Source organism: Centroberyx affinis, unplaced genomic scaffold (assembly GCF_046629955.1).
Source record: "Centroberyx affinis isolate AG114_WGS23_722 - 3 ecotype Tasmania unplaced genomic scaffold, CSIRO-AGI_Caff_v1 ptg000400l_1, whole genome shotgun sequence".
Taxonomy (NCBI): domain Eukaryota; kingdom Metazoa; phylum Chordata; class Actinopteri; order Beryciformes; family Berycidae; genus Centroberyx; species Centroberyx affinis.
This window is the reverse complement of record NW_027279068.1, coordinates 159,207-180,695: the sequence shown is the minus strand read 5'-3', so window position 1 is coordinate 180,695 and position 21,489 is coordinate 159,207. Positions and strand designations below refer to the sequence as shown.

The window sequence follows — 21,489 nt, the reverse complement described above, 5'->3', positions numbered from 1 at the left end:
TATCAAAGAGGAAAACTCATCCAGGAAAATGTGAACTACAAATGGCAGCTTCAGTAATGGTGAGGTGTATGATTGATTGACATAAATTTGTACAGATTGTCCCATCAACGAAAGTGCTGCCCTAGTTTCAGACCTGCTCCTTCCTAAACAGTGCTCCCAGAGCTCCACGGTCCACCAGGAATAACACAAAGCCCAAATTGAAACATCAAGGACGGAAAAATACTTTCTGACTACCTCTGTCGCAAAATACCTCTGTCGAGACAGAAAACACACTGCTCCCTCAGCTGTGAACGCAAAAGAGAACTCCGAAGAGGAGCCAGTATGACTCAATATTCCTGCTTAAGTCAATGTTGGGAACACATTAGTACACATAATTAATTTTATAATTAATTCTCAGCATTGACCGGAGGAAAAATAGATCCAGCTCCAGCACAGATACAGTATGAAACTATATTAAGAAGAATCATAGTCGTCTTGTTACTACTGCTGCTTTTCGTATGAAAACTGGCATAGGACATGGCTGTGAATGGCTGGATGTACTGTAACATATGATGATATGTTGTTTGTCCCTTCAGCAAAACTCGGTCAGAGTCGCCCCCTGACCTCACTGTGTGTGCGTGTGCCTGAGCGGCCATCTTCCCCCCCCCCGTAGCCGCCATCGCGGGTCACTTAGCGGTGGAGAGCATGGGCTGCTCCGTGTACCAGTGAGTTCCTGGGTCGGGCATGCTGCCCCCGAGAGGCAGGGCGATGAACTGCGGGCACGTGCCCCCTCCCGCGCCCACGACTCCCACGCCGACGCCGGGCGGGTAGGGGTGGTGGTGCGCGTGGTGCCCCATGCCGTCGGTCCGCCCGATGTGGATCTCGTCCTCCTCGCCCTCGCCGGTGGTCTTGCGGTAGACGGGGTTGTCGAAGTTCATGCTCTTGGTGGAGTTGCGCCGCCAGTTGCGCCACACCAGGTAGACTCCGGTGCACACCAGCCCGAACACCACTGTGGCAACGATAGGAACTGCATGCGTTTAACACACAGCGGCAGGGACACGGGAAGGGGGGGAGCGTTAACGAGGCAGAACGAGTCCAATGGCGTGAAATGACAGGCACAGAGAGGAGCACAACAGGCATGCGGGGGACAGAGGGGGCGGGGGGCAGCGGTGGACCGAGTGAGACGTTGTGTGTGTGTGGGTCGCTCGGCTAAACGCTCACCATAGTAGGAACATCAGGTCAGGTCAGGTCATAAGGTTAAAGTTTACTTAAAATACTGTAACACAGCTGTGTAAAACATCATCAGGAGCTTGACTAAAGGACTGGACTAAACAAGTTTCAAGCAATCTTTGGGGGAGAAATGGAAACGATCACATTAAAACTCAAATCTCTACTTGGATAAGTAATGTAATTTAATAATTATAGCAACACCACTACTGGTGAGTGTGCTCTCTTGGTGTCCTTTATGGAGGGGATTCTCTGTCCTGTCCTGTCTTTTCTTATGAAGTCTATGATGAGTACGGAAACTGAACTGATTGGCTGGCTTGGTTGATTTACTTATTTACAGTATTGTGTATCGTTGTTGCATAGGTTTTACAGGCTTATTCTTCAACCTTTAAATGCACAGAAGAAGCAGTCTACAGCAGTATTATCCATATACAATACGTTCACTGCCCTACAGCCTTCATATTATTTTATTACAAGTGGTACATAGCTCCTCGTCTCAAGGCAATACCAGCTTCACTACGTAGGTAAATAATTCAGACATTTCCAAGGGAAACAGTTGTATTTATGGCAGTCTGCATCCTACCGCAACGCAGTATGCTAACAACACAGAGACGAAAGGTCTGCCGACAAGGTGTCCTCTGGCTGCAGCAGAGCCCAACACAACAACACGGTGTGGAGTGAATAATGCGGCGTGGCAGCAATGTCAGACGCACAGAAAATGACTCCGGAGAGACCGCGGAGAACGAGACCTCTAGGCCAGGGTCCTCTCATCCTGGCAGGGCAGGATCAGCGTGAATGGGCTTACAGACAGAGTGGCTAGAGGCAGCGGGTAGGACAGGAGCTTTAATGCGGTACGCCGGGCCCCGCGGGGGCCACAGAGACCGAGTGTGGACAGACAAATACGGACAAGGAGGCTTCGGGTGACTTACCGATGGGGATGACCACTCCCAAAACAGCCACTGTCAGGTTCTCGCCCAGGAGGAAATGCTCGCTGCCAGCTAGAGGAGGAGAGAGGTGAACCGAAAGCGAGGGCAGAGAGAGAGAGAGAGAGAGAGAGAGAGAGAGAGAGAGAGAGAGAGAGAGGGAGAAAGAGCAGGTGATAAAAAAAAAAGTGTGAGAGAGAAAAAGAGGTGAGCAGGGGAGACAGGAAGGGAGAGCCGGTGGAAGGGAGGGAGATAAAACAGGAGAGGCGGAGAGCGGGCGATCATGCGTGCATGGCCGTGAGTGTTTTACAAAGAGAGACAGATAGCGAAAAGAGGGAATGGGGGGGGGGGTGAAAAATGAAAGGAGAAGAGAAAAATGACGAGTCGCTTGGCATTCGTCAGAATCTGGTCGCTCCCCAAGGCCCTGGTACAGGCTGTGCTACCTTGGCTCTGCCCCTGACCCTCTGTGCATAATCCACACCCAGGCTCCATTAGCACAATGTCACCCCACCACTTACAGTATAAACCTATTTACATACTAACTTACCAACATGCTTTTTAACACACCCTTACACACACACACACACACGCAGATACCATATTCTACATCCCACAATTTATAGGGAGGAAGGCGACATTTTTGAGGCGACAAGGCGCCATCCATCGCTCCCATTAAAGCCAGCCAAGCATCGTTGTTGGGGCTTGTACATCTCTCACTTTAATGTCGTCATTACGGCGAGGGCGAGGGCGTGAGCTGCATTACAGGCGCGCGAGGGATCGGAGGGTGTGGCACTTGGCAGAAGACGGAGAGACTCAGGTGAAAGTACAGCTCCATCACACGGCCGCGCCTTTCTCTCTCTTTAACTCCTTAATGGGCCGCTCTGCCTTTCCAAATCACACTGGAGGTCTGCAGGGGCCACGGGGGAAAAATGCCCTGTGGTGTGAGAGGACTCAACAGTGTGACGTGACATTGTGACAACTGTTAGTTTTGCCCACGGTGTATGAAGAATGTGTTTTAGGAGTTATGGGTGCTTGCTATGCCCCAATGTGATAGACATAAGATTTGGAAAGAGCATTATTTGGCCCCTGAGACCTGCTAAATGCTAGATGCACAACGACATGCACAGCAGCAACAGCTAGTCGAGGCAAGGCATTCCTAAAGTGATAAATCTGTAAACCAGAAAGTAATATGTGAAGTCAGGACACTTCTGTATATCTGTTCTGTCACCTATAGTAGGTGAGAATAGTATCTTTTCTTTATCCCTATTTATTTAAGTGCAGTAGTATTTTCAATACATGCGGTTGTTGTAATCTTTAAGTGCATCTTTAAGTTTATAGTCGGACATAACACAAACATAATGTAAAGAGCGAATGTAAAGAACAATGGAGAACAGTTAAATAAAGAACAGTTGGAGCTTGAAGAGTTGGATGCTGTCATGATCGCCCCTGTGATCAGCCAATCAGAATCCGGGACTCTGCATAGACTTGACACAAAGTTGAAATTCTTGGGCAGGTATGTAACACACACACACACAGAGACATTTTTCAACCCCAAACACGTGTCAAACGGTGTTACGTGCAGAGATGCTATTTTCATTAAAGTATAAAATAAGCTTTAGTCATAATTTGGTTATCATTATCTATATCTTATTCTATGCTGCTGCGACGACTGAATTTCCCCAGGGGGATCATTACAGCCTAATCTAATCTAATCTAAAACACACATTATATGCACACACACACACACACACACGCGCGCACACACAGCATACTAAGACACACTCCAAAGCCCCACTCACAGTGTTGCGAGACGCTGCTGTCCCCGGTGGGCGTGGTGGAGACGACCATGGCGGTGGCGGTGGGGTGGGAGCCCGGGGCCTCCGACTCCTCCTCCGACACGGGCTTGAGGGTGCCGAGGGGGGCGAGGGGCTCCGGGGCGGCCGAGGGAGCGGTGGTCAGGTGGGGGATGGCGTCCGCCTGCGACACTCCCCCCGACGGCGGCGGGAAGTCCTCGGCGACGGCCGCTCTGGTGCCGGGCGTGGGAGGCGAGGGCGAGGGCGTCGTGTCATTCCTTGGTGCCGCTGCAAGGAAAGGTAGAGGAGAGTAGAAACACTGATCTCACAATACAGAAATCTGGTATGTGAGTTGAGTACATCTAGTGCTACTGCAGTCTGTTTTACATGATTAGATGGACTGTTTTATATTGTGAACGACCGCGATGAAGCGCTGCTAAACTAAAACTTACAGCCCCTCTGAATCTTGCTGTATGTAATTAAACCTTATCTTATGAAATGGACGGTAGGCTCAGACAAGTTCAAGGATACTATAAAATCCCTGATAAACACACACCTGTGACTGCATTAATGCATTAATTTAAATATAAATGTGCTGAAAATCATCACTCACACCGGTACTTCATGTGTTGCTTAGCAACCACATTTGTTAGCCACTGTTCAAGAACTATATGCGTGGTGGAAGAATAATATTAATAGTAGTAAATTATCATCAATTACAAATAGTAACATAACAAGTTATTGAATATTTACGTTCTTTCTATTTTAATACAATGGTTTATTCATGATGTTCTAAAAAAGCAATAAGCCACTCAACAGTGTTTTACAGTCATTTTAGAACAGCTAAAAGGGTTTTAGGCAGTTTGATTTGTGTTCTATTATACTTGAATAGAATATGAAATAATACAAACGTGATTTTCTCATTAATTTTTGTATGTATATAATTTTTAAAACCATACACCCTTGTTAAACTTTAACATTACATTACTTAAACAGAGCTAGTAATGATAAAATATACAGAAGAAGGCATGTACATCATTTTAGAGCATGATCTGTCTCTTGAATATTACATTATCTATAATGTCATAGCAGTCAGCTAGTAGACATTTCACTTTCATCACTTAAATTCCACATCTGATGACATGAGACAACACACAGAAATAAGACTTTCTTCAAGCTAAGCAGAAACTGACGATCTTCACAGTGCGCACGCTTGCACTCTGCCCACCAAATCCCTTTCGGTGATATCGATAACCTTTTTCAAATGGCAAATACTGTCAATTAAAGCTCATCAGCAGCCTCACCTGGTACGCAGCCCCTCATATCAGGCCCCAGGTCCTGTCCGTCGGGACAGGCACAGGTGTATTTCGGGGAGTGTTCTGTGATCTGAGGGGCCTTCAGACACAGATACTCACAGCCTCCGTTGGCCACACTGCCCAGGTTACAGCTGTCTGGGCCTGGGGACAGCGACAGGAAGGGACACACAGAATTATGCAATCATGCTTATACGAATAAGACGATCATTGATTTCAATGTGGGGAGAGAGAGGGAAACTAAAAAAAAAAAAAAAAACCTCAAAAGTAATGTAAGGAGATCGGATTGGAAAGATTGAGACAAAGTGACAAAGATATATGATCAGAATGCATGTAGGCACAGGCTGGCTGATAGGGACAGAGAGAGACAGGGGCACAAAGACGGATATAGACGCTGACACCCAGAGAAAGACGTACGCGGAGACATGCGCGGTTTTCCGGTCGACGATGATGAGCGCTCAACCGAAGTCTGGATGGTCCCGCAAGAGGAATGTGGGTTGCAGACAGGGTTTTGACAGACGTGCCGCTCCCAGCACTTTTGATCGCTGCACCACATTCACAAGCCCTCATCATCATTTATTCATGCGCCTGGGACGACATGGAGGCTGGGTGACACGAGGTACGGCTCGGCTCACACAGTCAAGAGGGAATGCGGGGAGAGATTAGCGCGCAAACACACACACACGCACGCACACACACACACGCACCTGGTGGCTGCCGGAGCTGGTGGAAGACCACTATGTCATGGGGGTCGTTGAGGTGCTCGGCCAGCGTGTGGATGTCCTGACCGCTCAGCCTGTTGGCCGTGTAGACCGCCTCCCGCTCTCTGTCCGTCCAGTAAATACGATCCTAGGGAGATACAGTGTCATAACATTGATAACAGCACACATATTATACTGCACACCTACAATGATGATATCGCTGATAATATGGTTCATTTTGTGAAAGAAAATAAAGAATCCTGTAGTTTGAGAGAGAAAGAGAGAGACTGTAGTGATAATAATAAGGCATCTTATTTGAATTTAAGAGACAGAAGGGGACTGAAAGAAAGAAAGGAAGAAAGAAAAAGAGCGATGGAGATATAAAACAGGTGACTGAAATGAAAGAGAGGGACAAAGTGACCTACACCGAGAGAACAGAGGCAGAGTGAGAGTGAGAGAGAGAGAGGCATGCTGGGAGAATACACAGAGGCACGTGTGGTTATCAGGTTGTCAGCGCTAAATGCCGCCAATGCTCAGATCGCCATGTCACAGTTCTAATTTATTTGAGGCGAGAGATAAAGGGAAAATGAGAGAGAGAGAAATGCGCACTGATATTTGTCTCTGCACGTAATCTAATTCCCTATCTTTGGCTTTGCGGAAGAGAGAACATGTTAATTTGGGGTTTTTTTTGCTGCAAATACATTGTCATATGGGGCCGGGAAATCAAGCAAATGCGTATCAGAGGTGCAGGGAGCTGCTGCAGAAGGGGCTGCAAGGGCAATCTGTGGCTATTCTGTACAAGTGCATTTTATTAACATTTCCTCTCGAGGGTGGTGTAACAGTGCAGCAGTAGTGCAGCAAGCATGCAATCAATGGGACTGTAACACTCTGTTGTAGAAGAATATTCAATCCATTAGTCGGTTTTCTTTTATCTGCTGGTTTCTGACAGATCTTTTCTCTCTCACTCGCTTTCTCTTTGATGTAATCATGATGATCGTTAGGGGGTGAATGATATTTGGGTGAAAATCGCTCAGCGGCTAACATTAACCGTGGCTGCCGTTAATTAATTAATTTGTTTACTTATATATTTTTTTTTCAGTTTACCCCCTCGTCGGCTTCAAAAGACACAGTTGTAGATGGGAACTGACATTTTTTGCCGTTGCCTTAGAAACTAAAATCTAATCCCAAATCAGAGCGGCGAGACAAAAAGCCTCGCAACATGGGTATGTGCGCATGTCTGTGTCTGTGTGTGTGTGTGTGTGTGTGTGTGTTGAGTCACCGAGTCAGAAAGAGTTAGTAATGCGAGGCGCGCTACAACAAGCTCCACTCAATAGCATCCTAAACAAAAAGGTCACCTTGTAGTCACAACAGGGTGGAGTGCACGGTGCGGTGAAGCCCCAGATCGATTACATATTACACCGGGAGGAATTTATCATGCTTTCTGTGAGTCGGTGTGCAGCACCTCACGCTCAGGTTGTACTAACAGTACAGAGTGCAGCCAGAAGATCCTCAAGGTTATGCTTTGGATGGCTTAACTGTATTGGCATTTTCACTTCAAAAGGTTAGCGCTGTGGGAAAAACAAAAAACATTTGCCGGCAATGGTTTTCTGGCAATGTGTGTGAGAAAACTTTTTTCCACTGACGAGAGAGTTTATTAGATCAAGCTTGATGTTTCACTGATCTATTGCTACTGTCAAATGAAAGACCCTTAATCCTATGCTTGGTGTTTTCCCCGTTGACTTGATAAAGTCCAAAAGTCAATTAAAGTTTCTCCAGTGTCAGCTCACAAATCGAATTCAAACCCAACTGGATATTTTCAAAAATGCATGGTGGTCAATCTGACATTAAGCTTGTTTTTCCTCTTGTTTTTTCTTTTTGGAGATACAAGTTTTTCCTCCAGCAGCAGCGCAGTGGAAACCTGAGTCTCCTGAACACTCCACTCTTGATGAGACCAGCCCCTCTGTGGGGAGTCCCTCTGAGGAATAGGCCACTAGGGTGATGTCATTACCACCCAGTCTAAACTGGCTGGGACAATCCTGCAGTGGCAGCAACAGAGAGATCCCACAAGAGGGTTTGTGTGCACACACACACACATGCACACACACACACACACACACACACACACACAGAGGAAGACACACATGTATGCAGGCAAGCATTTGGCAAACACACACACTCACATCATAGGGCAGCAGATCTGCTGTACCGCCTGGCACAGAACCAGATTTAAGTTTCTCTGCTGGCCCTGCCATCGCACACAGGCAGGCTGGCTGCTGACCAAGTGTGAGTATGTGTGTGTGTGTGTGTGTGTGTGTGTGTGTATTGCTTCGGGCAGCTCTGTGCTCTCTAGCTGTCCTCTGTGCGCCCAGCCTGTCAATCCCACATGGGAAAACTAACAGACAGACAGACCATATAAAAAGACACACACACACACACACACACAGACAGACTGAACATAAATGGAATTAAACACTCATAACAGTAACACTCCCAGTCACACCACAGGCCTAGGGCAGGACTAATGAGAGATATGAAGATATTATGTGTGGGTGGCTCCATGATACCACAGGCTGGTGCCCCAAATTGGGTGTTACTACATAAGGCACTGGGATAAATCTTTAAAACTGACAGACAGGCAGAGACACACACACACACACACACACACACACACCTCAAAAACAGCCAGAGCGTAGGGGTGTCCCAGTCTCTCTGCAGACGACAAGTGTGTTCTGCGGTGAGCTCCGTTCAGGTCCACACTGGCTATGAGGTGCAGCTTTGAATCCACCCAGTACAGACGCCTGTTGGCCACATCTGAGAAAACAAACACACACACACACACACACACACACACACACAGATAAGACTTTCCCGAGCTAAGTAGAAATTGATTATCTCCGCGGTAAGCACTCTTGCACTCTGCCCAACAAATCCCTTAAGGTGATATTGATTACGTTTTAAAATGTCAAGATTCTCCCGATTACACCGCTGCAAGTTTTATTATGTGCAATCCATAACTCCAAAACTCTTTTTAAAAAAACACTCAAAAGCAAACAGGCTAACTTTATAAATCTCATCCATTACCATTATCATCAAACATTTACCCACAGTATTTCAATTACTTTTGACCTTTATTCATCCAGGGTGCGTTGATTGAGTGCACTTGCTGTTTTTCAATGCTGTGCTTCACGCAACAATAATTCTCAAAAATAGAGTACAATATCAATACTGTGTAATATATGATGTAAGGATAGGAGTTGAAACAGCTGTTACCCAGAGTGATGCCATTGGGCCATTCAATGTTGTCAGCCACCAGCACCTGTCGGTCCACTCCGTTCATCCCAGCCTTCTCTATCTTGGCCTGTGTGCCCCAGTCTGACCAGTACATGAAGCTGGATGGGACAAAAAAAAGCATAGAAATGCACTTCAGGTATTGGGGAGAGTTCATAATGGATAGTGCTGTACAGTGATGGTTTAAGGACTGGGAGGCAGGACTCTACAAAGGGTGATGAGAGGTTTTAAGCAATGTGAAAAGAAGTTTGAGTTTCTCTTTTCTTTGTCTGTTCAGTCATGGTGGCTATCGCTGCTCATGCTAACTACCCAGTTTTTTTTTCTGTTTATTCCAAACAAAGCTGCTGCCAGAAACATTAAACACATAAATTAAATAAAAATGTTTATTACTTGAAGTTCTTATGTGAAAAAAAGGTCATTTGGTATCACAGTTCAGCATTCTGTGTGTACACATCTATGTTGAGCAGTTGTAATCTGGCCTGTAATGTGCAGAACATCTCACTGTATATATGCCTCAGTGTATGCATGCCTGTTTATTTTAGTTTATTACTTTTTTTTGTTTGTTTTCATCTAGGTTTGGACCATCAGAACACAAAAGCTGCACAAGCACACGGTGGCACGAATTCATAACGCTTCCCAGATTAGGAGCGATCATCTAGGACAGCATTTCTAAAAACTCTGAGTCAGGACGCAAAATGGGTCAGAGGCTTGTTTCATCTGGGTCTCCATGTAACAAGAGTCCTGGTACATTTATCATTAGATCTGGCCCCAGAGGAAGACTGAGTTTATTCAATTTGGGTCTCAGGATTAAAAGGTTCAACAACCGCTGGTCTGGGGTCACTGACCGGGTCCCACTGACCATCACCCTCAATATTACAGGAGAGAATGTGTTATGATGATGACTGAGTGGAGGTCATTGTTTAACCACCTTTTTATTTACCATATCTGAACCACCATGGAAAAATAGGCACATCTTTTTTTAATCTTTTTCATATTTATAACATTTAGCTTTAAAATACATAATGAATAAGGTCAATGACCTTATTTTGTTTGAAATATTCTATTACTGAATTAAAAGTGTTTTTTGGTCAAAAACAAAATGCATATAAAAGTAAATGAGACTGGGCTCGTGTCCATTTGGTATTGGGACAAAGAAATGCACACACACACACACACACACACACACACAGACAAACACATATCCTCCTCACCCGTGGTGGGGATCCAGCGCTATGGCTCGGGGCTCGCTGAGCTCGGTGCTGATGAGGACGCGCCTCTTGGCGCCGTCCACCGAGGCCACGGAGATGGACTTGTCCCCGGAGTCGGTCCAGTACAGGTTGTGCTGCAGCCAGTCCAGAGCCAGACCCACCGGGGACTGCAGCGAGGAGTCCAGCAGGGGCACCTGCTGGGCCGGGTCGCTGGCCTCGTGGATGAAGGCACTGGAGAGGGAGGAGGGGGGAGTGAGGGATTATGGGAGAGAACGGGGGAGGGGAGAGTAGGGGACGGGGGGGAGGAGGAAGTGTTTAGTCATTCTCGCAACATATCGATGCAATGCAGAGCGGTCTTGATCGCCCAGAAGAGGCTTATTTTGCGATAACAACCCGTACATTATCCCGCTTATTACACGGCTGCTTACCAAACACATTCATCACTGACACAAAATATTGATTCAAAATTATTTTACTACAAGCTTAAGTAATTTACAAGCTTCCGCCAAAAAAAAACTTCAGCAGGACTGTAACCATAGAAACGTAAACAAATCCAGCAAGAACGCGTGCTCTGAGAATAAATTGACACAATATTGGAAAAATGTTTCTAACCTCAGTTAGTCCAGTCTTTGTTTGCAGTAACCAAGGTGTGACAGCTTTTTTTTTTAAAAATTTGATTAGAAATAAACAAAATCAATCTAACCTCTTGCCTGTGGAGTGATATGATTAGATGTGAAACAGCCCAGAATGCATTTATTGGCCAATCAAAAATTAATACTGAACAAAGCTGTGTAATAAAGAATGAATCAATGAACACCTGCAGTTGAATCAGGGAATCAAAACAACATTGAGGCTCATGCATAAGCGGACCAAACCCCACAGACCACTAAATATCCATATTGCAATATAACTGAATACAGATTATGCGTCATTATCCCTGTTGTGTATTCTAAAGGTAAAGCGATAGCAGAGTGGAGGATGTGGCTGGTTGCTGGGCTGTAGCCTTGGGCCATCCACTAAATAGGTTCATCCGGGGGTTAGCATCCCTCTTAGGTGGACCACTTATCAGAATAGACAAGGCCTCACCCAGGGGTGGCCCCGCTCGCTAATGATTTGGCCCCGGCAGAGGTGTGAGGTGAGGGGCAAGCAGCTGTCCTCCTGAACAGGGGATTTCAATTTTAGTCTCCCCAAAGACCTTTTCTCTTAACATCCATTTTATAAAGAGAACACAGTGCTCCAATTAGACCGCACTCCAGGGAGAAAAGGTAGTTGGGTTAGCAATGGGAAAGGTAGAATTGATCTGAAACGATAAGTTCCTTAGCACCGCTGCTCATGGGTTCACTGGATTAAAAGTCAATAAGAGCAAAACACCGGACACGTGTATCCTCAATGCACCATGTGTATCAAATACAATGACATCACACCAAAGTATACGGTGTGACATGATAGTATTTGACAAATCAAGTCAGTGATATCACATTTAGGTCTCGTACTGCGTTCTGTTCAAATCGGAACTGTTCGGTTGTAGTTTCAACCTCTGTGTGTTCCAGTGGTCCAGCTTGGAAAAAAGGAAGAAACATGGACACCTGCAAGATTTTCTTTGCCCAGTACTGTTCCCCATGCAACAGCCAATGTCAGTGATATTTGGCAACTTATTCAAGCTAACTAGTTAGCATAAAATGTTAGCAACTCTAAGTGCAACTTTAATTTTCAGATTTATATGCTTAAAGGATAACACTGGTGCAACTTTAGTTTTTTCCTCTTGTCATTATTTCCCATGAGTGAGAAGATGCTGCTGTCTGTTCAGCATCTCTGAATCCTCTGGGTGAGAATTGTTGCTTCCTATTTGGAATTCCAACTTGAAGGGGCGCTCCAACTGCATTTGTCGTAGTAGTAAGTTGGAAATTCTGACTTTCTGAACATCTCTGAAACACAGCATAAAACTAAAAGCCTCTATTGCTGAATCCATCCATGTATTACTAAACTCAGGTATTCCATTGTTCAGGTTTCTAATCTAAAATCAGGCTTCTAATCTAAACTCAAGATTCTAATCTAAACTCGGGTTTCTAATCTAAACTCATGTTTCTGATCTAAACTCATGTTTCTGATCTAAACTCATGTTTCTGATCTAAACTCATGTTTCTGATCTAAACTCATGTTTCTAATCTACATGTTTCTGATCTAAACTCATGTTTCTGATCTAAACTCATGTTTCTAATCTAAACTCGGGTTTCTAATCTCAGCTCAGGTTTCTGTTCCTAGTTTACCTGTAGATTTTGCGGTGGTAGCGATCACACCAGAAGACGCGGTTGTTGGCCACGTCCAGGTCCAGGGCCACGGCGTTCTTCTGGGTGGACACCACCTGGCTGTAGTCCCTCTTCACCGGGTCGATGCGACGGATCTCATGCCGGTTGGTGAACAGCAGGTAAGGGCTCTTCCCTAGGAGATACACACACAGCAGAATAAAGAAGAATCAGAGCGCATAGAGCACTTTCATTTAGAATACTCTTGTTTCTATTTGAAGATAGACATTTATAAAACTTCTATATTTTAAAACAATTTCATCCTTTAGCCTGCAGAGTAAACTTTTCTAACATTCAACTGGAATCTAATAGGAAATAATGGCTGAATCTACAATTGTGTCAATGATTAAGGCAATCAATCAATTAATCAGTCAGTCCAATTTCATGTAACACCCAGCAGTATTTGCCAGAAAGAGAAGATAATGAGACAATGATGAGCCTGAGGGATCGGTATTTCAGCACAGCATCAAAATGTTTGTGCGTTGGATCCAAGAGGCGTTGACACTGATGGGGAATGCTGCATGTCAGGGATTGATGTAGACGTTCATCCCCGGTAATAAGGCTTCAGCACGGTGTCAGAAAGCAGTCTAATGTGCTGCCGCAAATACATCTGTAGCACCGCAGTCGATACTTTGAATGTCATCACTTAAAACAGATAAATAACACAACAAAGCCGGCTTGTGTGATACAGCTCAATTTCCCCCCAACAAGGGTACGGGGACAATAATCCTTCATTAAAAACTGCTGAATAGTTGGTGTATTGATCAGTGTGGCTGTGTGCATCATTAAGCTGTATGCTCCTTATTATCTTCTCCTTGTAAATATAGATCAGAGGTACCTCGGTGCCGGCCTGCCTTTCTGTTAGCAACAAGCTGTCAACACACACAGGCAGGAGGGCTAAATACACGCGTGCACACACACACACACACACACACACAGGCGCAATCACAGAGAAAAAGACTAACTGTGCAGTGATTTCCACTGAGAGTAGATAAACAACCTGCAACCAGTTCCAACTTCCAGAATTCAACAGAATGATCCTAAGCCTTACACACATGTCTATTGCCATATAATTCACAGTGAGAGAAGCTAAGTGGGTAACAGGTACAGTAATAGCGTGCGCCTGCAGGGAATGTTTTACCTCCCCGGCTAGCAGCTGCATCCCTACCTTTGTCTTGTAACATCTATATTGAGCCTGTCTCTTTCTGACACAGTAGTATGGTAATGGGGTAGCGGCAGCAGCCCGTTATCTCTAGAGGCAGATATGAAAATCTCTCATTAACGGCTCGCTTGCCTCGGTTTCCTTTTCCACAAACAGTCTCATTCACGGTCTCTTTGTGATCTTGTACTCTCTCTCCTCTCTCAGTCCAGCGTCTGCACAGTGACAGCGCCTTCCAGGACTAAGTGTTCTCAAAAACTGGCCATTACAGTGACAACATTCCCAGCCCCTGTAAAGGAGAAAATGGTGCCCTGCTGGTTTTATGGGCTGTCACGGCGGCGGCGGTGGTTTTCATTGCCTCAGAAGCAAGCAGTCTGTCTCCGCTGCGTTCGCTGCTTTTGACACAGCCAGACACAGTTCTCTTCTGGCCACAACAAACCCATAGTAAGACAAACTGTGGGTACTCACACACACACACGCAAACTTACACAGAAGCAAGAGGCGCAAACACAATCCACACACACACACACACACACACACACATGCATGCTCTGAGCCTTTGTGGATGATATGAGCTCAGTTTAATTGAGGGAAATGAAATCACAGCAGTTGACAGCCACGGGGACCAAATCACCACATTAAGTTCGACTCACTCTTTCCTGCCAATTAAAAAATGAACATTTTTTGGGGGGAAATGAAGTGTAAACATAAAAACTGGCCTCTCCTACTAATCCTCTTGCTAATAGCTTTCGGCCTTAGTTGGAGGGCAAGGGAAATTAATTGGCCTCTTAGCAGTTCACTTTATTCTCTACTACTTTGACGACGGTTGTCAACAAGCCTAACAGGCGGCCAGATTAAATTTGATGTAATTAGCTTCAGCGATGACGCAGCCAGGTGCCCCTGAAGAGTCGCTTGCTAATTATAAGCGTTCAGGATGGCTGAACACATCAATCTGTCAGTCATAAAACAGTCTAATGGCACGGGACATCGCAGGACACATTTGGCCCGGGAGAAACCGAGCTGTTGCCACGGTAACGCTGGCTAGTTGTCGTAATTACGCAATTACGTTAAGTACGCAAACAAGTGCAACATAATGATGAGACACTAACGAGAGAAGGATGTTTGTGATCATGAAGTTTTGACACTGTAGCACAAAAACTGTGAGAATAAAGGTTTGCCATAATCAGGCGGCAAAACCGCTGAGATAATGTTATTGTTGCTTGTTATCTGCAACACCAGTTTTCCAACTTCTGCTTGGGGTGAATTTTTCTTACAAGCCAAACACATTTTGCAGGCTATTGTGTACATTATGTTAATAAAATGCATCTTGCTTTTTTAGGTCATGAATAACACAAAATATTTTATTCAGCCTATCTTATTTTGCAGGAACATGTATGTTTTCCAGGCAAAAAGCACCAAATGCTCTACAATCATTTAAGATCCTAACCCAGCTTTTGACAAAACTCTGCTGCACACTCTTTCATTTTCAGGACCCTTGACTCAAACCCTATCATCTATGTCACCTTTGTGTTTTTTTTGGTTGCACTGTTGAGCGTTTATCATTGTGACTCACCCTCTGCCTTGCAGGTCTTGGTGACTGGGTCCATCTCATAGCCTTCGTAGCACTCGCACTTAAAGTCTCCCTTGTAGTTGATGCAGATCTGGCTGCACGCGTCAGGATTCTCACACTCGTCAATGTCTGCCGGGAGGAGAGGGGGGAGAGGTTATCAATCAGCCGAGAGAGAGAGAAACAGAGAAAGACAGACAGTGACTAATTCGCCCTCATGAGTCGGTCTGGATAAGAGCATCAGCTGAATTCCTAAAATGTAAATCTAATAATGCTTTTAAGCAGAATAATGGTTGTAATGGATGAGTAAATATGGATATTTAGGGCTGTAACTACAGGAGAAATAGTCATGGCAACGCTGTCGTTAACAGTGTAACTGGAGGGAAAAAACAGCACAACATAACACAGGGTGTGTCCTCCTCCTCAGATACCAGCCTTTTTCTTTGGGTGTGATGGGGAAATGTGAGTGCTAAAAGGATGGGGAAGGGTGTGAAGGACATTGGTTTTGTGTGTGTGTGTGTGTGTGTGTGTGTGTGGTATGACTTAAGTCACTTTCAGGGACACAAACTTAAGACCAGTTGAATGGGGACGGCTTGTGCAATTGGGGACAAAAGCCGTGTCCCCAATTGGTAAAAAGCTGATTTTTGGGTCAGTGGTTAAGGTTAGGGTTAGGTTAAGGTTAGGGTTAGGGTTAGGTTTAGGCAAGTAGTGGTTATGGTTATGGTTATGGTTATGGTTATGGTTATGGTTAGGGTTAGGGTTAGGGTAAGTCTCCAGGAAATGAATATAAGTCTATGTAAATACCCCAAAAGTGACATAAGTAAGATTGTGTGTGTGTATGTGTGTGTGTGTGTGTGTGCAGTCTGACTGTGAGTTGAGTTTGCCACTGTGGGATTGGCAGGCTAGGCACGTTAAGCAGAGATGGATAGCTAGAGAGGTGAGAGCTGCCCAAAGCAATACACACACACACACACAAACTCACACTTGCAGCCAGCCTATCTATCTATCTATCTATCTATCTATCTATCTATCTACAGATGGGATTACAGTAAGTGTGTGGGCCCTATTTAAATGATCCATGGCGCATGGTCTAAAGCGCATGGTGCAAGAGCATTTAGGGCGTGTCCAAATCCAAATTGCTAGTTAAATGACACACAATGTGGGCACAAAGTAAGGCGCAAGGCGCAAAGGGGTTGTACTAAGTCCCTTAATTAATCATAGGTGTGTTTTGGGCGTAACATGAACTCAGCCAATCAGAGTGTCATCTCCCATTCCCTTTAAGAGCCAGGTGCGCTTGCACCTTGGCGCATTGCTATTTAAATGGTGGATTCGGCAAGTTGGAGAAACGAACGGTTTTCTGCTGAGGAAACGGATCTGCTTGTGCGCGATGGTGATGTGTGTGTGCATCGGGTGAAGGTAAGATGCCTTTGCAGTTTATTTTCATGACTTTTTGTTGGGCTGTGCTTTTTACATATTTACTGTGTTGTTCTTCTTGGTTGTAGGTTGCGTATTTAGCAATTGGCAATGTGTGATGATGGTTAACGGGACATGTTAGTTGCACATTTGGCACTGCGTAATGGTGACAGGGACACATAGTTTTTGGCATTTGGCATTGTGTAATGGTGAAAGCATATGGCAATTTGGCAACAAAATACATGTCAGGAACGAAGTAAAGTGCAAATTTTCATAGTAGGCTAGATGATCCTATTTTTCTATTTTGCATGGTAAGGTTGTGAAAGAGAGAGAGAGAGAGAGAGAGAGAGGCATCTTACTATCTGAATAATGCACCCTTTAAATAGCAGGAAAATACTGGACCAGACCAGGTGTAAGATCAGGCCCTGTGTATTTATACTCACCGCCACATGTCTTCTTGTCCAGCAGCTGGTAGCCGGTGGGACACTGGCACTCGAAGCTGATTGGTCGGTCCATGCAGACATGGGAACAGCCGCCGTTGTTGATCATACACTCATTCAGCCCTGGCAGAGAGAGGGGAGGAGCCAACAGTCAGGTGCAGCCAATCAGAGAGGTGGTAGTAGCCGTGATAGAGATTGATTCTTCACAGGTCAAGTTACACCCAAGATGGAGGTAGAGCAGTAGTGGTATTTATATCAAACTTATATAAATATGACTAGCACATAGGATGCAAATAATGGATATAATCCTCATAATCTTCATTTTATCTCTACTTCTCTGTACTATCTTTCATCTTTTTTTTTAATCTTTAACAGATGTTCTCAAAAGGGGAAAAGGAATCAGAAAAAGATGCATAACAACACACACAGTAAGCCCTTAAACAGGGAACCAGGCCCCTGTGCAGGGGTGTGTGCAGTAAGTGTGTATTAGGGGATTAATGCTGTGAACTGGGATCCTGGGATTTCCCACAAGGATCTCTCCCAGGAGCGAGGACAGCTACTAGGAAATTAAACACGCATACTGCTTAAATCTACGCACTTAGGCATTCATTCAAAATCGGAAGAAAGACAAGATGTAAAAACACAGCCACTCTGGTTTCCCTAAACTAGGTCAAACCAAGTGGCACAAGGTTGTCACAAAATAAATACAGATAGATTTGATTGTGCCGCTGTTTCATCTTAACTTTATGACAATGGAGAATCAAACGCCACTGATCGAAATTATAGGGTAAATTTTTCAATCTCGTCTACATATCTGTACAGAGAATGAAACTGTCTCCAGCAGGCAACTGCAGTTACTGAACGTCACACACATAATAAATTAGTTTTCTTATTGTGCTCGTGCACTATCACTATCTAGCACTGCTGCAATGAATAAAATTGCGATATCGAGAGAGACCTGTGAATCATTTGTAAAGCTCGCCGGCACACTTTTCTATCAATGTTTGGGTTTTTTTTTTTTTTAAAAAGCCCATTGTCTAAATGAATAATAGGTAAGCCAACTGAGTGAAAGGCAAGATCACCAGAAAAAATTTCCTCTCCAACAGTTCATTCAATGGTGTACAGGCGTTGCTTTTTAAACAAACAGCATCAGGCGTCACTGCACAATGAACGGCCGTCAACTGGAGAGGCGCGATAAAGAGACAAATGGCTGAAACACCGCAAGAAAATGTCGCTCCTCGCACCGAGAGAATGAACATTTAATTCTGTCAACAGTATCCTGCTCGATCCGGTGCGAGACGTTTGTCGATAGCCAATGAGCTTTATATTCCAACAAATACATCAGTCAGTGAAGGCGCGACTGTGAGAGCAGTTGGCCTCAAACAAAGCGCAGTGTGGTGCGCTGCCACCAAGGCAGACACCGGCTCCAAAGTGAATATCCAAAGTGCACATTAAAAAAGTACAACTGCCTTCCGTATCGTCTCCATTTTCACATTTGCTCGGCTCATGAATATCTGGCGCTCCTTGTTTGTACATTGAGGAAAGTTCTGGGTGAGATCTAGCTCTTCTTCCACAACTATTACATTATTTTCTTCAAATTATAACCAAGATTACTGAGAGAGAGAGAGAGAGAGAGAGAGAGAGAGAGAGAGAGAGAGAGAGAGAGAGAGAGAGAGAGAGAGAGAGAGAGGTGATACTCCAGGGTTTGATTGAAGATGGGGAAATATTCATCTCTACTTTGTATAAACGCCAGCAGACTTTCCTCTGCAGCCGGCAGCATTAAACTCCCCTCTCTAATTCGGCTGGATGGGTGACAGCAGGCTGCCACTCACGCTCGCTTCCACTGTTCCCTTCTTGTCAGTTCAGAATTAACTGCAGACAGAAGAATTAGAGGGAAGGCTTAGTTTTGTTTAAGGCCCCGTTCCCATGTTTTGAAAGTGACTGGCTGGGTAAAAAAAAAAAAAAAGACGCCCCAGGAGAGGAACTTGTGTGAAAAACACTAACAGCTTTGCAGACAGCTTCCAAGGACAGGCATGATTTAGAGGTCACTTCTTCATTCCCACGGGCGAACGAACATAACGCTTCTCTCTCAACCCTCTCCATCTCTCTCTCTCACTCTCTGTTCACCTCGCTAATGCACCGCCTATTTTCGCCCCTTCTTCTCGGGGTTGAAAAGCAATGGCGCGGTGTTAAGAAATGAATGGTGTGCAGCGCGATGATACGACGCTCAGTCAATACTGGGATAATATGCCGTTCGTTTCTAATGAGATGGGAAACCCATAAAAACACTCGCTTGAGCGCCGCAAGAAATACATTGCCTTTATTTTCTCTGACGTAAGGCTGATGCGGTAAATGCAATCCCATTGACTGTCTATATATAAGTGTTTTGGTGTGTGTGTGTGTGCATGCCTGTGCACGTACGAGCGTGTGTGTGTGTGTTGTTGTTGTCTTGAGTGTGTATTTGTTTTTGGGATGGTGTGCGTTTTGTGGCGCTTGCTCAGCCCAGGGAACATCTTGCGAGGAAAGGGTTGAGTGAGCAGAGCGATGAGCTGGGTGTCTGTGGACACGCTCTTAATGAGCTGAAAACAAGACCTGAGTCGAAGGAGGGAGGGGGAGATGGAGGGAGAAGAGGAAGACAGCGGGAGAAGGAGGAGGAGAATCTCTCCTTGGAATTCCTGCTTCGGTCTCGTAATTTCCTTCCCCCGGCCGAGGTCAGTCGACTCTGCCAGCTGCCCCCTCCTTCCTCCTCTTCTTTCCCTTTCTCTACTCATCTGCCACTGGGGTTTAGGTGTGTATGTTCCTCAGAAAAAATATGTGACTGTGTAAGCGCCTGTGTGTGTGTGTGTGTGTGTTACTGACGTGCTTTTGGGACTCTAAGAAGAGCAGAGGCCAGACACACTCTCTCTTTATCTGTCTGCCTGTCTCCTCGTCTCTTATGTCACCCACTTTCTGACTGAGCTCCATCATAAAGAGGGGAATTAATAATGATAAACTTTGCCTTTTGTCCGCACTCAGAGAGCTCTCTCATACCCACTCAGGGTCGAAGGGAGATTAAGAGATGAAGATACAGAGAGAGGAGAGAGAGAGAGAGAGAGAGAGAGAGAGAGAGAGAGAGAGAGAGAGAGAGAGAGAGAAGAAGAAGTCAGTTTCTAGCCTTTGATGGTAATTAGCGCATGCAGGCTCTTGTTCTGATCAACGGAGGCTGCTTCTAATTTGAGTCAGCCTCCAAAGCCTTTGAAATGCACGGTGTAATAGGAGGGAGGTAGTCGCATTATGTTATGGCAAACATGATTACGTCGCTACATTAAGTGCTTGAATCCACTTACAGAAGATGTGTACATGCTCTCCCGTTGCACAGGACGGAGAGAAAAGCTGCACCGACACACAGCAACAAATGATTCTGTAATTTCACAGCGGAGCGAGGCAGGTTTTCTCTCATTTTAAAGCACCAGGAGAGGAGAAGAAAAAGCTTTTACCGATAAACAGACCAGACAGACTACAATCAATAAACCTTATTTGAGTCAAAGTGAGCTTTATGGGTCAAAAGAGCTTTTTGGGAAATAGGTGAAAGACGCTTTGGCTGTCACAGATGAGGGAGTCTGTAACAGAGAGTGTCTTGGGGACGAGCACTATCAAGATGAGCGTGTGTGTGTGTGTGTGTGTGTGTGTGTGTGTGTGTGTGTGCATGTGTGTAAGAAGAGTCGTCTTACCGCACTCTTTCTTGGGCTCATCTGAGCGGTCCTTGCAGTCCTTGACAGAGTCACACACCTTGGCGCTGTCAATACACTCCCCGTTCTTGCACAGAAACTTCAGCGGCCCCTCGCATCTGGTGGCTGCGATGGGAAGCAGAAGACAGATCATAAACTATCTGTACATTTATTTGCATGGACCCTCGCAAACTGACTCACACGAGTCGAGTTCAGTAATTGCTTCACAGGATTTCATGGCACACCGAATTACCGAACGCTCACATGAAGAGTGATGGCGAGAATTACTGACCACTCACATATTCATGTCGTATCACAAAAAGAAAAAGCCCAGTGTGATTATATTGCACTTTAATTTGGACCAGTTTCACAGTTCCTGGGCTCAATTTCCCACGAAATGATTTCCGGTACACTGGTAAATTATGCATTAGGAGCAGAAGCGAGAGAAATAATGAAATCGGCCCGCAA

General features: G+C 45.2%; 1 protein-coding gene across 1 annotated transcript in view; it reads right to left on the bottom strand.

The window, feature by feature from the left end:
* Positions 1 to 665: 665 nt before the first annotated feature.
* The window catches only part of lrp8 (low density lipoprotein receptor-related protein 8, apolipoprotein e receptor), a 65,037-nt gene continuing 44,213 nt past the window's right edge, over positions 666 to 21,489 (bottom strand). Inside the window, exons 7-18 of the mRNA XM_071516406.1 lie at positions 21,025 to 21,147; positions 17,318 to 17,437; positions 15,468 to 15,593; positions 12,700 to 12,871; positions 10,436 to 10,663; positions 9,207 to 9,325; positions 8,608 to 8,747; positions 5,943 to 6,084; positions 5,227 to 5,379; positions 3,929 to 4,210; positions 2,136 to 2,204; positions 666 to 1,006 (exon numbers count right to left, since the gene is read on the bottom strand). Coding sequence (XP_071372507.1) covers positions 666 to 1,006; positions 2,136 to 2,204; positions 3,929 to 4,210; positions 5,227 to 5,379; positions 5,943 to 6,084; positions 8,608 to 8,747; positions 9,207 to 9,325; positions 10,436 to 10,663; positions 12,700 to 12,871; positions 15,468 to 15,593; positions 17,318 to 17,437; positions 21,025 to 21,147 — 2,015 coding nt within the window. The remainder of the gene's footprint in view (positions 1,007 to 2,135; positions 2,205 to 3,928; positions 4,211 to 5,226; positions 5,380 to 5,942; positions 6,085 to 8,607; positions 8,748 to 9,206; positions 9,326 to 10,435; positions 10,664 to 12,699; positions 12,872 to 15,467; positions 15,594 to 17,317; positions 17,438 to 21,024; positions 21,148 to 21,489) is intronic.